Source organism: Bubalus bubalis, chromosome 10 (assembly GCF_019923935.1).
Source record: "Bubalus bubalis isolate 160015118507 breed Murrah chromosome 10, NDDB_SH_1, whole genome shotgun sequence".
Classification (NCBI taxonomy): Eukaryota; Metazoa; Chordata; class Mammalia; order Artiodactyla; family Bovidae; genus Bubalus; species Bubalus bubalis.
The window spans coordinates 27,302,801-27,319,744 of record NC_059166.1 but is presented as its reverse complement, the minus strand read 5'-3'; the positions used below and the strand labels follow the sequence as shown (position 1 = coordinate 27,319,744).

General features: G+C 42.2%; 1 protein-coding gene across 10 annotated transcripts in view; it reads right to left on the bottom strand.

Annotated features, from left to right (window-relative positions):
- REPS1 (RALBP1 associated Eps domain containing 1) overlaps positions 1-10,737 on the bottom strand; it is a 90,318-nt gene extending 79,581 nt beyond the window's left edge. For 4 of the 10 annotated variants that reach the window (XM_006074661.4, XM_006074664.4, XM_006074666.4 and 1 more), the window contains exon 1: positions 9,970-10,729. In XM_006074661.4, coding sequence (XP_006074723.1) covers positions 9,970-10,122 — 153 coding nt within the window. In that variant the 5' untranslated portion in view covers positions 10,123-10,729. Of the gene's footprint in view, positions 1-9,969 lie in introns of all 10 variants that reach the window. The other 6 variants (XM_006074662.4, XM_025295012.3, XM_006074665.4 and 3 more) reach the window with 3 other exon arrangements.
- Positions 10,738-16,944: the final 6,207 nt, after the last annotated feature.

The following is a 16,944-nucleotide window of genomic DNA, read 5'->3' as shown; positions in this document are numbered from 1 at the left end:
AAACAAAAATATCTTATTTAAATTCTCTCGGTTAATGTTTTGTAATAAAAACATCTTGGTTTTTTGTTGTTGTTGTTAAAGTTTATTCCTAAATGTTTTTTCCTTTTTGATGCTACTGGGAATACATTCTTCCCCTTCTCTCTTCTTTTGGAATTGTTGACATTATTATCTGTTTCCTATCAAAGATTGCTGTACTGTGCGGTCAGGATCCTAGACCATTCTTGCTTTCTCAAGGACGTCTCTCCTCATCTTCCTTCCTTCCCTTATTAATCCTAGCAACTAAAACCATGCTGTGGTATTTCTCATACACTCAAAAAAAACAAAGGCTTCCTTTATATCCTCATACCTCAACTTCGGCCCTGTGTCTGTTTCCTTTAACTTCTTTAAACCCAATTTCTAGTTCCTGGGTCACTGTATGTCCTTCAAGTCACTCAAATCTGGCTTCCATCTCTACCAGTCTGTGACACAGGCCCATAATAGTCACTGATGACCTTTAGGTTGCCAAATCCAAAGGTCATATTTCTGCCCATATTGTCTCACCCTCTCAGCCAAACTCGAGAATTAACTATTCCTTTCTTGAAACAGTTGCATTACTTGGCATCCACGACATGATCCAATATATATTCCAAATTTCCACTCGGGCTGTCTTCTTAGCTTCCTTCTTAGAGGACTTCCAGTTTTCCCAACTTAGAAATGTAGTGTTCCTCAGGGTTCTATTTCTAACCAGTTCTTCTTTCCTCTCTCTAGTCTCTTCTTCAGGGATTTCACCTATTTTCATGGCTTTGAATATCACTAATCACTGCAGATGGTGCCTGCAGCCATGACATTAAAAGACACTTGCTCCTTGGAAGGAAAGCTATGACAAACCTAGACAGCATAGTAAAAAACAAACATCACTTTGCTGACAAAGATCCATACAGTCAAAGCTACGGTTTCTACAGTAGTCATGGCTGAGCACCAAAGAACTGATGCTTTCCAACTGTAAAGATGGAGAAGGCTCTTGAGAATCCCTTGGACAGCAAGGAGATCAAACCAGTCAATCCTAAAGGAAGCCAACTCTGAATATTCATTGGAAGGACTGATGCTGAAGCTGAAGCTCCAATACATCACTGGAAAAAATTCGGATGCTGGGAAAGATTGAGGGCAGGAGGAGAAGGTGGCCACAGAAGATGAGACGGTTCGATAGTATCACTGACTCAATGGACATGAGTCTGAATAAACCCCAGAAGATAGTGAAGGACAGGGAAGCCTGGAGAGCTTCGGTTTATGAGGTTGCCAAGAGTCAGACACAGCTTAGCGACTGATGTCTTTAAACTGACATCTCCAAGTCAAATATCTCTGGGTTCTTCAGGATTTGTTGATCCTCTCTGATAGAGGTCTACTTAATCTTACAGGCTTCTGAGGATTTAAGATTGACAAAAGAAAACTGCCAAATTCACCATTACCCTTCACCCAAACAAAACAAAAACCCCTTTAAAAAAGCCTATTTATTTCCCAGCCATTCAGTAATAGTCACTTGCAGCAAGATCCCTGAATTCTTTCCTCCATCACATTCCATATCCAATCCCTATCATGTCCCACTACGTCTACCACCTACAAATACCTCAAGGCTGTCCACTCCTCTCCACCCTACCATCACCTCACTAATCTAAGCCATCATGTCTCCTGCCTGAATTACTGCATATCTAGTGGCCAATCTTCTCTACACAGCAGAGTAACCTCTGACAAATATAATTAAGATGCTGTCACTCCCCCACTGCACTCAATATGCCAGCAAATTTGAAAAAAACTCAGCAGTGGCCACAAGACTGGAAAAGGTCAGTTTTCATTCCAATCCCAAAGAAAGGCAATGCCAAAGAATGCTCAAACTACTGCACAATTGCACTCATCTCACACGCTAGTAAAGTATTGCTCAAAATTCTCCAAGCCGGGCTTCAGCAATATGTGAACCGTGAACTTCCAGATGTTCAAGCTGGTTTTAGAAAAGGCAGAGGAACCAGAAATCAAATTGCCAACATCCATTGGATCATCGAAAAAGCGAGAGTTCCAGAAAAACATCTATTTCTGCTTTATTGACTATGCCAAAGCCTTTGACTGTGTGCATCACAATAAACTGTGGAAAATTCTGAAAGAGATGGGAATACCAGACCACCTGACCTGCCTCTTGAGAAATCTGTATGCAGATCAAGAAGCAAAAGTTAGAACTGGACGTGGAAAAACAGACTGGTTCCAAATTGGGAAACGAGTACATCAAGGCTGTATATTGTCACCCTGCTTATTTAACTTACATGCAGAGTACATCATGAGAAATGTTAGACTGGATGAAACACAAGCTGGAATCAAGATTGCTGGGAGAAATATCAATAACCTACGATATGCAGATGACACCACTCTTATGGCAGAAAGCAAAGAACTAAAGAACCTCTTGATGAAAGTGAAAGAGGAGAGTGAAAAAGTTGGCTTAAAGCTCAACATTCAAAAAACTAAGATCATGGCATCTGGTCCCATCACTTCATGACAAAAAGATGGGGAAACACTGGAAACAGTGGCTGACTTTATTTTTCTGGGCTCCAAAATCATTGCAGATGGCAACTGCAGCCATGAAATTAAAAGATGCTTACTCCTTGGAAGGAAAGTTATGACCAACCTAGATAGCATATTAAAAAGCAGAGACATTACTTTTTTATTTTTACATTACAAAGGTCTGTCTAGTCAAGGCTATGGTTTTTCCAGTGGTTATGTATGGATGTGAGAGTTGGACTATAAAGAAAGCTGAGCACCGAAAAATTGATGCTTTTGAACTGTGGTGTTGGAGAAGACTCTTGAGAGTCCCTTGGACTGCAAGGAGATCCAACTAGTCCATCCTAAAGGAAATCAGACCTGAATATTCACTGGAAGGACTGGTGCTGAAGTTGAAACTCCAATACTTTGGCCACCTGATGTGACTCATTGGAAAAGACCCTGACACTGGGGAAGATTGAAGGCCGGTGGAGAAGGGAACGACAGAGGATGAGATGGTTGGATGGCATCCCCTACTCAATGGACATGAGTTTCAGTGAACTCCGGGAGTTGGTGATGGACAGGGAGGCCTGGTGTGCCACAGTCTATGAGGTCGCAAAGAGTCGGATACGACTGAGCGACTGAACTCCCCCGAACATAAACTTTCAGTCGTTCATAATCCAAATGCTTGATCCCTGTGTACAAGGCCCTGCAGCATGTGGTCCCTGCCATTCTCCCCTCTTGCCCATACTTCTCCAGCTTTCATCTCAACAAACATACCAAGCTCTTCATATACTGTTCCAGCCCTTAGCATGCTCATTCCCACTATGTGAAACATCTCATTTTTGTTCTCTTGCTATGCCCTCATCTCCTCATAGAGGTCTTTCCTTACACTTAGGTAGGTCCGTATAGCCTCCCACCATTTTCTATTAACACAGTTCTTTTCCTTTTAAACATTACCACAATTTATAATCCATGAAGGTTGGGAAGATTCCCAACCTGCAATATACAACCCAAACATAAATAGTAGCCATGAAGTACTTTCTGAAAATATACAAAGCTGATTTAAGAAAGACTTATGGTCAGCTTTTCCAGGTCTGTCTGCTGTTCCTTAAAACTGTCTTAATGTAGAGGTCCATGTGACAAGCTTGGCTAGGTTAGGGGAAAGCTGACAACCCCAAATTATATGCAGACTTTTGTGTAACTAAGTCTTCTAAGCAGAAATCCAGCATGTGCACCAGAATCTCAAAGGAATCCACAACCACAAGAGGTTTGAGGGAAATACACAGTTTAATAAATTCTGTCTTCATCATGTAACAAGAGACTCAAATTCAACACAGTCAATTCTTGAAACAAAATGAGATGTAGTGTCTTTTAAGCATTTATGTCCTATAATTTATCAAACTGCAACAAAATTTGGAGAAGGAAATGGCAATCCACTCCAGTACTATTGCCTGGAAAATCCCATGGACAGAGGAGCCTGGTAGGCTACAGACCATGGGGTCACAAAGAGTCAGACATGACTGAGCAACTTCACTTTCACTTATGAACTTAAAAAAAACATTTCTAAGCCAGGTTATTATCATCTCCTGATTTTTGTCATGCCTATATATGCAACTCGTCAGCCATAAATTCCTTACACAGAGGTAGAGGAAAAAGACAAATCAAGATGCGTCTATCATAGGAAAGACTACAGGAAATGAAATATATTATCAGGGAAAACATCAAAAACGCCAAGTCTTATTACCCATCAAATTCTCACTGGCCAGACACCCTGAAGAAGCATCACAGATTGTACAACCCTTGCATCAGTTCCCTCTTATATACACAGTTACTTCAGCACTCTAGGCAAGATTCACCTCTTCATATCTCCCAAAGTGCGTAAAAGAAATCAATTCCAGCTTCAAAATAGCATATCAACTAATTTCAGGTCTGAGTGACTACTTTCTTAAGGATGTGGCTGGACAGAGTAGCCATTCCTACACTGTAACCTCTTTGTTAAAAAACCCAATCAGGAACTTCTCTGGCAGTCCAGTGGTTAAGACTGAGCTTCCAACGCAGGGGGCATAGGTTCAATCCTTGCTTGAGGAACTAAGATCCCATATGCTGCATAGTGTGGCCAAAAAAGTATAAAAAATAAATACCCCAATTCAATCATATCCATGGTGAGAACTAAAATCCAGGCAATAAGTAATCTTCTCAGGGGCAGGGCTGGAACTTGTCTCCCATGTTTAGTGATCCTTTACACATCAACTTCTCACATTCTTTTAGAGCTCCATCAAAATGCCTAGCTTGAATTCTCAAGTTATTAAGGCTAACTCTGGACTACTGGCTAGAGAAAAGAAAAAGATTCAAGGTGCCTTGTAAGAAAGAAAAATTATTTAAGTAAATATGATCCTACAGAAAGCCAATAAATGTGACTTCTTTCTCAAAAAGTGTTTTTCAACTGTGTATAGTAAAGTGTTTAAGGTAAGATTATTTTTATAGTGTGTTATAATTATTTTAGCAATTACAAATGAAAAAAAAATTACTTCTCCAGAACAAACCTGACATTAAGTTTGTAATTTTCAATGCATAAATGAAGCTCTGCTTCTTTATTTTAATCTTATTACTAATGAGTAGATCATATAATTGAACAAATTTCAAAAGAAAAATAAAATGGCTCATGTTTCATTATTATCACTTTTCCTTCACTAAACAAATATGTTATTCAAATGTTCTACCAAGATATTGCTCAATACAAATGAATTAAAAGATTTTCTCAGACTTATTAATGGGTACATTGCTTATAATCTTTAATAAAAGAACAATTACTACTAGAACCTTTTATCAAGCTATTGTGCATTCAAAGTCTACATGAAGTTTTAAAACATTTTCCAAAGTATAAATTTTAAATAAAAGCTAGAAAACATACTGATTGGTGTGGTAAATAGCATACCCTCCCTAACATTTAAAAAATAATTCTGAAGATTATTTTTAAGCCACTGAATATTTTCACGCTCAGCAGACAGCAAAATTCCTCATGATTAAATCCTATGAGCCCGATTTTTCTCTGCCTAGTCTTGTTCCTCTCTGGTATGGGGCATAATACTATGAAGCTCTAGCTCGTTCACTTCGTCAAGTAACACACTGTCTCCCCAAACAAACCCTTGTATTCATCACAGGTTTTACTCTGGTATTCCCCAGCAAGTATAACGAACACTGCTTCTGCTGTTGCAGAGCCCGGGCTCTAGGTACGTGGGCTTCAGGAGTTGCAGCACATGGGCTCAGTAGTTACGGTGCATGGGCTTAGTTGCTCCGTGACAAGTGGGATCTTCCCAATTCAGGAATCAAATCCATGACTCCTGCGTTGGCAGGCAGATTCTTACCCACTGGACCACTAAGGAAGTCTAGGACAGTGTTGCAATGTGACTCAGGATACCATATACAAGAATCTTCCTAGTTCTCTGAAGTAACTATATTCCCAGACATCATTATGGATAAAACTATTTATTTTGCAAACAAGGAAATCCACATATAACTCAAAATCAAATCATTTAAAATCTCTACTCTTTGTAAGAACTATGGGCAAACCAAGTACATGAACAGTGAAAAGTAGGAAAGAACTGCCAGGTGGCAAGAAATAATGATAAAGAGAGGTATTCTATTCACTAGTTATTTAACACTTCTCTGCCTATCAAGTTTCTAGTTAATAAACAAGAATAATACTCTCTTCACAGGATTGTTTTGCAAGGATCAAATGAGTTCCTGCATGAAAATGACCTGCACAGTAAAAGAACACAATAGGCACTCAATAAATGCCAGTTCCTTCCTCCTTTAGTTCTGGGGCCTCTGTTCTTTGTTCTCTATACTCATTCCTCAGATGACTCAGTCTTCTCATGACTTTTATTAACAAATGCTGAAAACTACTATATCAATCAAAGCCCTGATGTGTAAAAATGCATGCCTACAGTGTGAAAAGCTGTCTGGTCTCTACCTTCAAGATATACAGGTGAGAAAGGCAGAGAGGAGAGATCCCAAACATGCAAATTTCACTGTAAGAACCAGCACTCAGAGTGGACATTCACACATTTCCAATTATCTCCTGGACTACTGCACTGCCATCTCAAAACACCTGAGAACAAACTCATCAATTTCTCTTCAGAAATCAGGCCCTCTTCCTGCCCCTTCTGTAACTGTGAGTGGTGTCCTACAGAGAATAAACCTTGCCCTTCTCTTACCAAAATATCACCAGCTAACCCAGGCTCATCAGGTCTACCTCCATCATCCTCTACTGTATCTTCAACCTCATTTTCTGATCAACTGTTACCACCAGAGTCCAGATCAGTTTTCTAAATCTTGGCACTACCGACATTTTGAGCCAGATGACTGTTGCCGGAGCTGTCCTGTGTATTGTAGGCTGTTTAGTAGCACTCCTGCCTCTATCTACTAGACGCCAGTAGAACTGCTCCCTCCCTCTGACTTATGATAACCAAATATGTCTCCAAGTGCCTTGTGGGTGGCAAAACCCCCTTCCCCCTGGCCGTCCCCACTCTCACATTTGAGTTCCTTGGCCCTGTTCCTCATCACTTCATTTACATGTGAAAGAATCAGTCCCCAGTTCTTCTTCCCTCTATTCTCAGTTGCTCTGGTCTCCTAAATGCCTCCTACGTGTGTTAGTAGCCCAGTCATGTCCGACTCTTTGTGACCCCATGGACTGTGGCCCGCTAGGCACCTCTGGCCATGGAATTCTTCAGGCAAGAATACTGGAGTGGGTTGCCATTCCCTTCTCTGGTGAATCTTCCCAACCCAGGGATGGAACCCAGATCTCCTGCATTGCAGGTAGATTCTTTACTGTCTGAGCCACCAGAAATGCCTCCTAAAGCACAGCTTTTACGAGTCAGTTCTCTTAAATCTGTAACTCCCTGCCACCTTCACAATTAGTTCAAAGCTCTCCACCCAGTCTCAAACATTCTCCCACAAACACCTCACACTGTGGCTACCCAACCGCCCTTCAATAACACAGACCTGTTCATCCAGCCCCTCCTTTTCTGCTCTACTGCTGTCACCCTGGTTTGGGTGCTCTGTATCTAGCATCTATTCTGAACCACTGCTCGAGCCTCTTTCCCTAGCCTCTGATCTCTATCTCACTCGAAGTCAAAAACTATCAGTGAGTCTCCACTGCCTCCTGAAATATGAAATTGGCCTGTTCTTCAGAATCTTTCCCAATGTGGTCTCTAAGTGCCAGCATCTCCAAAACATACTACAGCTTTGGCAAAATCTGACTATCTGCTAGTCCTTGCAAAGGGTCCTTCCCACACTTTCTACCTCTGGCCATGTTTTACCGCCTGGAAATCCTCTTCATCCCTCCACACTACTGTTAAGGTCCATCTGAATTAAGTGAAGAGGCCTTTCTTGGTCATACCCTCCTTTATCCATCTCATGACATTCACACTGCTTTGTTACATGCTTATTTCTGGAGCTTACAAGGTCCTTGAGAACTTCTTACTCCTGCTGTGATGCCCTGCAACACCTAGCCCAGTGCTAATTTGTATGTGAGTTGCTTCAAATGTTTTCAACTTAGGAAGCAAGGGAGGACTGTTTTCCGACAATCCTAAGCTTCCATCAGGGAATTGAGTCCACATTCCTCTTTTGTTCCACATTTTATCTCCTAGGCCAATTTTTTAAGTAGATTGCCTTCAAGCTACCCAGAAAACTATAAGAATTGTGCTTTAGAGAGTTCCTACAGTTTCCAGCTTATTAATATAACTGAATCCTGAATATTTATGCTATTTAAGTTCTCTTTAAAAAAGGTAATAGGAATTTATTTTTGAGTGTAAATAAAATCGAGCATGACATGAAAATAAGTTGGACTGGGTTAAACATGTTTGAAGCAAAGGTTAATTAAGCCTAATTTGTATCCTAAATAATATAATGTCCTAAAGTCTTCATGCACCCTTAAAAATATGAATGTCAGTCGATTTCAGCTTGCCCTACCCCAAAGAGAGAAACCAAACAGAAAATGGGAGGTTCCCCCTTAGTTTTAGTTTTCTAATGTCTTGAACGTATTTCTACAAAAAGAGCAAAATCATTAGTGAGTATATTCCTGTAAGTCTAACTCCAAAGCCATACGGGGAACATACAGTACCCACACAGCAGGGGTCAGCAGTTAGAGGCCCTGTTTTGTATGCCCCTGAGCTAAAAATGATTTTTACATTTTTAAAAGACTGCAAGAACAAAAACAAAGAATATACATACAGAGACTGTATGTGGCCAGCAGAGCCTAAAATATTTACTTTGTCTCTTCAGCAGAATGAATATGAGACTCCCAGCTGCTGGTGTATAAGACGCCCAATTTTCCTCCCAAAATTTTTAAAAAGCAACATAAACCAGATTATGCGAAAAGAACTGGTTCAACTTAGTCACAATTAACGCACAGATAACTTCTAAAAGAGAGGCGTGTGTGGACATTTTTATATTTCCCAGAAGGTTCCTCAGAAGGAACTTGACCCTCATTCTAAGCACACTTAGGCTTAAAGAGTTTAAAGCGCCCGGCCCAAAGTCACCCTGCGGGTTAACAGAGTGGGGGTCAAGGGTCCAGGCCTGAAAACTCCTGATTCAGGGCTCTCTGCAATATACTACATCATACCTATGCACATGGCCGTAAGTTTTGGAGATCTGGATAACTGGCTTGGATCATCATAGAGAGGAAAGCTTAAAACCTGTTCCTGATACGCTGTTTAGACAAAATCTTACTAGCAGCTATGACTCATGAGACCCAGAGTAACATCAATGCTCACCACATACATTAGATAAGACGGAGAAAGCTTAAAACTTAACTCTCCTCGGTCCTCTAGGGCACTGAGGCAAATACGCACCTTTGACTTGAAGTTGCTCAATACTTATCTACCAACCCAATCCACCAGTTCCACCAAATGCTATCGAAGGCCAACGGAAAAACGATCCAGTTTACACCAGCCACGCATCCTATAGTTAAAGCTCTTTTCATACCTACTTGCAAACTATTACTTAAAAGTTCAAATTTTTTAATCTCCTTGAGAATTCAGCTTCCTTAAGAAGAAGAAAAGTAGATCCCAAGACCAAGGATTCAAAAGCATGGTAACAATCCCAGATCTTTCATCTGAAGTTGCTCTTTCAGGGTTGAAAAATCCAGATTCTGCGGGGCAGCCGAGAGATACAGGGCTTACGCTCTCCAGAGATAACAGAGAGACCACCACCCCCTCCCCAACCCCCACAGTATCTCTGCCTGACTTTTGTCCTCGAAGAGCGACCCCCTCCCCCTCGCGAGTCCCGGCTGCCCGGGCACCTGCGGCCCCGGCCCGCAGCGGAGGAGTCCAGGGAATCTGCCCACCGCCGGCCCTTCGGGAAACGGCGCCCACTCCCACCCCGCGGAAGCAGGCGGTTAGAGGCCCAAGCCGCCGGGAAGCGACCCCTCGGCGGCCGGCCGACCCCCGAACGCGGCGGCGTTACCTGGAGGACCACGTCGTTGGGCAGCTGCGCGGCCCGAAACAGCTCCAGCACTCGCCCGTTGGCCGACACCTTCTTGGTGCTCTCGATGTCGCAGTAGGAGAAGAGATCCGAGTAGTATTTCTGCTCCGCATCGCTCAGCGTTAAACCTTCCATCTTCGCCTCCGCTCACGGCCACCCCGCCCCGCATGCAACACCAGGGGCTCGGCCCCGCGACCCCAGGACGGTGGGGACTGCGCGCCGCCCGGCCTCCTTCTCCTCCTCGCCCCCCTCCCCGAAGCGGCGGGGAGCCCCGGCCTCACGCGCGCGGGGGGCGTCGGAGCTACAGGGCCCGGAGGTCGCGGGGAGGGAGCCCGGCTGGGCTCGGCGCGCCGCCGCCTACGAGGCCCCGCGCAGCGCGCGGCTCCGGCTCCGCCTCGGCGGCCGCGGGAAGAACACGGGGAAGGAGGCGGGGGCCGCGGCGGTGCGAGGCTGGGGCGGACTCCGCCACCGCCTCCGCCGCGGGTTCGAGTCTCTCCGGCTCCCTGCCGCTTCCCCCAAGACTTCCCGCCTTGCCTTCCCCTTCCGTCCACGCCCCCACAGCGGCAGCACTTCGCGGAAAAGTTGTGGGGCTTCTAGTCTAAAGTTTCGGGGGTTCAGGGCTGAGCGCGGCCGCCGCTCCGCCTCCCTCCGCCGCCATTTACTGCGCCCCGGCCCGGCCCCCGACGCGACCGCAGCAACACTGACAGCGGCGGCCGCGCTCCAGACCCGGATGTGAGGCCGGGAGGAGAGAGCGCGAGAGGGAGAGAGAAACACCCACCGGGCTGGCTCGGCCGCTCCCGGGAGAGGGGGCCGCAGCGCCCCCTGGTGGCCGGAGCTCCGCGGCAGAGGGTCGAACCGCCCTCCGCGTTGGGCAGGCAAAGCTGGGACCCCTGGGAGCAGCGACCAGTGGGGAAAGCACGCAGCTCATTCATACCAGGAGAACTTAGATACGGGCTGCAGTTTGGATTATCACAAAGCTTCTGGCACCGAATGGTTAATAAACATTGAGTGAAAGGGGAACATTGTTCAGGTTCTTACTACTGTATGCGTTGTACTGCTTTGAGGTCAGATGTTACTGAGGATCAATAAAGTATTTCTATGTGCTCTGAAGGGCTATGAACGTGCAACCAACCCATCTGAGAACTCTCATCGTATAGACACTAGCCATTGAGACACTAGCTCCAAACCGTGTTTACCTGAGAAACAAAATTGCTGAATAGAGGGAACAGCTGGCAAACTTCACCTCGTTATACAAGGTGGTTCTGGTCATCAGGAGCTTAGTACCATTAATATATACCATCAGCTCTATAAACCTGTTTAGACTCTGGGCCCACCACAGGGGCTCGCTCTGGCGACCCCTAATTTCCTCCTTTATGGAAGATGATGTGTTTGCACTGTTGTATTCTACACCTATCTGGGAGATACTTCTTGAGATGTCTCAAATAGAATATCACAATAGTTTATCCTTAACAAATAGGAAATAGTTCAAAAACAGCAGCTAGGGTAGAATTAGACTTTTCAGTTTGGGTTTTTATTTCGTCTGCTACGGGTTACTCTGCAAAGTGCTGACCTTACAGATGACCCATGAAAGGAAAGTATTACAGGTTTACAATCCTCTATCTGGAATTCCAAAATTCAAAGGCACTGAAAACCCCAAGGGTTTGTTTTGTTTTTAACACTTTGTCTGCAAAACCTGCCCTACCTCATTTGGAGGCAAAATCTCAACTCAACTCACATGAGGCTATTTATAGTCTTTATATATGGCACTTAGTGTCAATATTTATTCATTTTACTCCAGGCTTTAATGGAATGTTAAAATACACACAATTGTAGGCATTGCATTACCTTTCTTTAAAAAACAAAAACCAAAGAGGGATTGTGGGGCCATATTTGAATACTAGCACAACATGACATTAAATTTAAGTTTCTCTCTTTCTAAAACTTTAAATCTGTCACAGCAATACCTCACATGCCCTTACAGGACACCTACCAGAGGTGATCGGAGACCCACAGATGTCCTGTCTTCCAAAGGTGTAAAAGAGAGGAGCATATGAGATAGGAATTGGCTCAGGATCATCTTCAGCTTCTTTTTCTCCACACCTTTCCTAGACCCTGAAGCTCTTTGCTGCCCCAGGGCCTTTGCTCCCACCACCCCCATAAGCCTTTGCGAGACTTGTTCTCTCACACCTCAGGTCCCTGTACAGGCATCACCTCCTCAGAGAGAGACCTCCCTCAACACCTGATCTGAAATAGCCCCCACCACTCCAATGGTTAAGAATCTGCCTGCCAGTGCAGGGGACAGGGGTTTGTTCCATGGTCAAGGATGATTCCACATGCTCAAGGAAGATTCCACTTGCAGAGGAGCAACTAAGCCCCTGCACCACAATTGCTGAAGCCTAGAGGCCAGTCCTCTACAACAAGAGAAGCCCACATACAGCAAGGAAGACCCAGCACAGCCATTAATAAAAATAAAATAGCCCCACCACCACTCTCTATCCCCTGATCCGAATTATTTTTCTTTGTAGCACTTTTCACTCCCTGACATTAACATATATTTTTGTTTACATTCTGAGAATTGAGATATATCTGACATACAATCTTTTTTATGGTGGTGAGGGGAGTCCTGAACATCAATACTTGTAAGAAGCACTGTATCTGTGTAAAAGTTCCTCCAAACACACACATACACACTCAAAAAACCAGAAAGCCTTGCACGAAGGGGAGACCTTTACCAGCCCCAGCCAGATACTGGGTTGGCCTGGTGTTGGAGGGTTTGACAGTTTCACAAATGCAAGGATTTTTCTTTATATCTGTTACTTAAATTTATATTTTAAGGTACAAATGGGGAAAAAAATTAACATACAGACCCTTTGAGGCCAAGTCTAATTCTTTTCTATACATGTCTAGGTATATCAGTTTTAAAAAGGGACATCACAAGAATTCTGTTTTAAAACAGCTGGTGTATAGTGTATAGCTACAAATTTAAAGATACTGGTCTTCAGGTAAGATCAATATATTCTGAGCTAGTGACGCGGAGAATATAGAATAGCCTTTTGAAAGTACAGCTGATACGTCAGCATGGAAATAATGTTCTGTGAAGACAGGACTCCATACTCTAGGATGCAGTAGCACCCTAAATTAGCCATCTTGTATGTTCCTCTGTCTCCAATAGGTAGACTATATGGGACAGAGAACCAAGGGATAGAAGCAAAACTGGCTGCACTTATCTTTGCCCTCAGGGACCCACTCGGGGGAGTTTCCCATCCCCTCAACCTTAGATTTTGAGCATGCAAAAGTCCTGGTTCTGACACAGGACTGTTTCCACTCGGAGGCCTGTTATTAGTCCCATTAAACTGTATGCCACAAATGGTGTTCTGTCACTTGAGGCTCCTTGTGTCAATAGATCAGTAGGGAACAAAAGAATCAACATACTGTAAGGCAACTGAACCAGTTCAACTACCCCGATACTTCTGTTCCTATTAAGTGACTGACTTAGTGCTTACCAACCTGTTGCACTTAATATTGTAACTGTTATGATCGGGGTTTCCCTAGTAGCTCTGTTGGTAAAGAATCTGCCTGCAATGCGGGAGACCCGGGTTCAATCCATGGGTCGGGAATATCCCCTGGAGAAGGAAATGGCAACCCACTCCAGTACTCTTGCTTGGAGAATTCCATGGACAGAGAAGCCTGGCAGGCTACAGTCCATGGGATCACAAAGAGTTGGACATGACTGTGTGACTAACTTTCACTTTTTTCATAATTGGATTAAATCTTACATAATCTAATTAGGAAAACAGAAAGATAATTTTCCTTTCTATGGCAACTAAGAACATGCTAATGACAAACTGCTAAGAAAAGTGGCTGTTAAATCAGCTGGTGAACTCATGAGGAAAGACTTAGTCGCAAGAAATACCATCATGTCTATGGGTTGGGCACACAGGATATTGATGTGTGCTTCTTGTTCAATTGGTTGATGTAGTGATCGGAATGGAAGATAGTTTCTTTCCTGTAATTAGAAGTTTCTGTTTTTTTAATAATTTTTGAAAACCCAATTATTTTTATAAAAATATACACACTCATGGTAAAAACTCAGTAAAGAACAAAGAAAAAAAATTACCTGAAATCCTCCCATCAACAGACAACCTCTGTTAACATTTGGATGAATATCTTTCTTAGCATTGTTTACTTAAAATTCACACACACACACACACACAAAATATCAAGTAAAAGGATGTATTTTTATATAATATATAAATATATATACATTATATTTTATATACATTATGCTATATATACACATTACAAATATATAATTTAAAATCAATGGATGCATTATTTATTACACTATATATTATTACTGCAACATATATTCCATCATATATTTAATATCGTGTGCCTACTTCTTTGTCATATCTTTTGTATGTAACAGGTCATTTTCACTGAACTATAGCTTGTACTTGTAAAGGAGTTGTCACTTTTCTCCAAACAACATGAATCTTACTGATTTCTTCTTTTGGTGTGCTCAGTTGCTCAGTTATATCTGACTCTTTTGACCCCATGAACTGTAGCCTGCCAGGCTCCTCTGTCCATTGGATTTTCCAAAGAATACTGGTGTAGGTTGCCATTTCCTTTTTTTTTCTTTCAGAGTCATCAATATAAATGATATATAATCAGGTTAACTTAAAAAACCACAACTATATCCTCCAGAAACCACATGAGGCAATCTTATACTGTCTTACCAATGGGATCTATTTTCATTACTTAATAGGAGAGAATCATAAAATGATCAATTTTTTTAGATGTTGCAGTTGAGGTTTAATAATGAGATAGAAAACACCAGATAAATGTAAAATCTCAGATAAGCATCAAATTCACCAGGAACAGAGGCAAAAACGTCTATATAAAATTGTTGACACAGCAAAACTAAATCAACTCTTTATATAAACAAAATTCTCAGGAGAGATTAATGAAAATTGGAAAAGCAAATAAAGATAAAAACTAAAAATCCAAATAAAAACCAAACCAATAAATATTTATTACTTACTTATACAAGGCAGTTGTCCCCATAGGTATCCTTTGTAAACCTTCTCAATTTAGCGTGTATTCAATATTCTGAATTTTTAGCCAGGGAAGAGTCAGAATGGTTTCCCTCTTCTTTAAAATACTGAAGCATGCAGAGGTAGTTGCAAAAAATTCTAACTGTATGTTGCTTATTAGTAATAGTGTTTTCTAAAGCAAAAGCTTAGACTTGGGCAGGGCCATCTCCAAAAACTGCAACTTTTTAAACTAGTAATTTAACAAAAATAAAACAATCTGTCCTTAATTCTATATCTATAATCTTCATTAGTATCTGTTAATATCCATCACCCTACCATGAAAATATGTTACAGTATTATGGATTCCATAACCTTTAATGGGGCCTAAGAGCTAGAGGTTTTTTGCTTTGTGAAGTGTTTTTCCGTTTTAACACTTTGCTATTGTACAAAGGTACTTAAAGGTTATCTCTGCACAATCTTAAAAGCTAAAAATGTGTAAAGTGAAAATGAATATAAATCTTACTGGCTACAGTAATAGGAAGGTACCAAGTAATGAAAACAGATAATACTAGATTGAGGTAAAATAGCTTTGAAGTCTGATTCTGGCAATTGCTGTTCAGTTGCTCAGTTGTGTCTGACTCACTGTGACCACGTGGACTGCACCTTGCCAGGCTTCCCTATCCTTCACTATTTCCCTGTGTTTATTTTTTAGTCAAGTTGCACAGCACGTGGGATCTTAATTCCTCAACCAGGGATCGAACCCACCACCCCTGCCTTGGAAGAGCGGCAGAGCCTTAACCAATGGATCACCAGGGAAGTCCCTGCTGCTGCTGCTGCTGCTGCTAAGTTGCTTCAGTCGTGTCCGACTCTGTGTGACCCCATAGACGGCAGCCCACCCTAGGGCAAGTGTAATGTCTGTCAGTCACAGTGTCTTCTGTGAAATGGGATGCTTTATTTGGCCAGTATAAGAACAAGAATGAATATAAAAGTTTGTTATCAACTGATGTTTAACTACTGGCAGCTATTATCAAGGACAAACATGGTCAAGATCTGTTTGCTTATATTTGTTCCTGTTATTTATTCAAATAATTCAAACAATCAGGGATATTCTTTATTAAGATATAATAATAATTTACAACATTTGATTATTAGCTGTAAAATCCATTTCCTCCTAGTCTTTAAGTTTTTACTATACTATAAACCCTCTGGACAAAGAAAAACATGTGTCTAGTGCTTTGGATACATACAACACGTGTTATAGCCAGTAAGCATCTAGTGCTTAAAATCTACTTACCTTTTATTTCAATGATCACATAAGTGTAGTGGGATCAAACACTTTAAACACTATATGTGGCTTTTAAATTTTCTCTAGTATGTATAATCTTCCTTAGCAGCAGCATGGGGTTGAACTTAATTTTGTCAGTCAAACCTCAGAATCTCCCTGTTTAAGTGTAATCATTTAAGTCATTTGGTCTCTTTCATGTAAATGCTCGGCCTGTCATATTTCTTCCTCTTTTCTCTGTTTTCCTCCCATATGCCATGGGGTTATTAGAGGGCAGAAGATGGAGATCAGCTGACACAATTTCTTGACTGTGAGAGAGAAGGGGCCTCAAATCCACAGGCAGGAGTCCTTGTCCCATCCTCTGGTTCCACTGCAAAGTGGCTGGTGTGGCCTGGTCCCAAAGTCTATGTGAGGTATCCTCAGAGTTAGTCTGGCCTGTTGGGGCACCAGGCTGGTATCATAAAATCACTTGTAAATCTTTAATTTCTAATCATTCAGTCTCAGCACTTGGTAAATTCTGTAGTCCACCAACACTTTCATTAGTAGCTCCATTGGTCCATGTGGGAACTTGGGCTGGGGGGTGCTTTGTAGAACTGAGAATTGGGCCTAGGCAGGTTTGGTTTGGTTTTCTACTGCTGC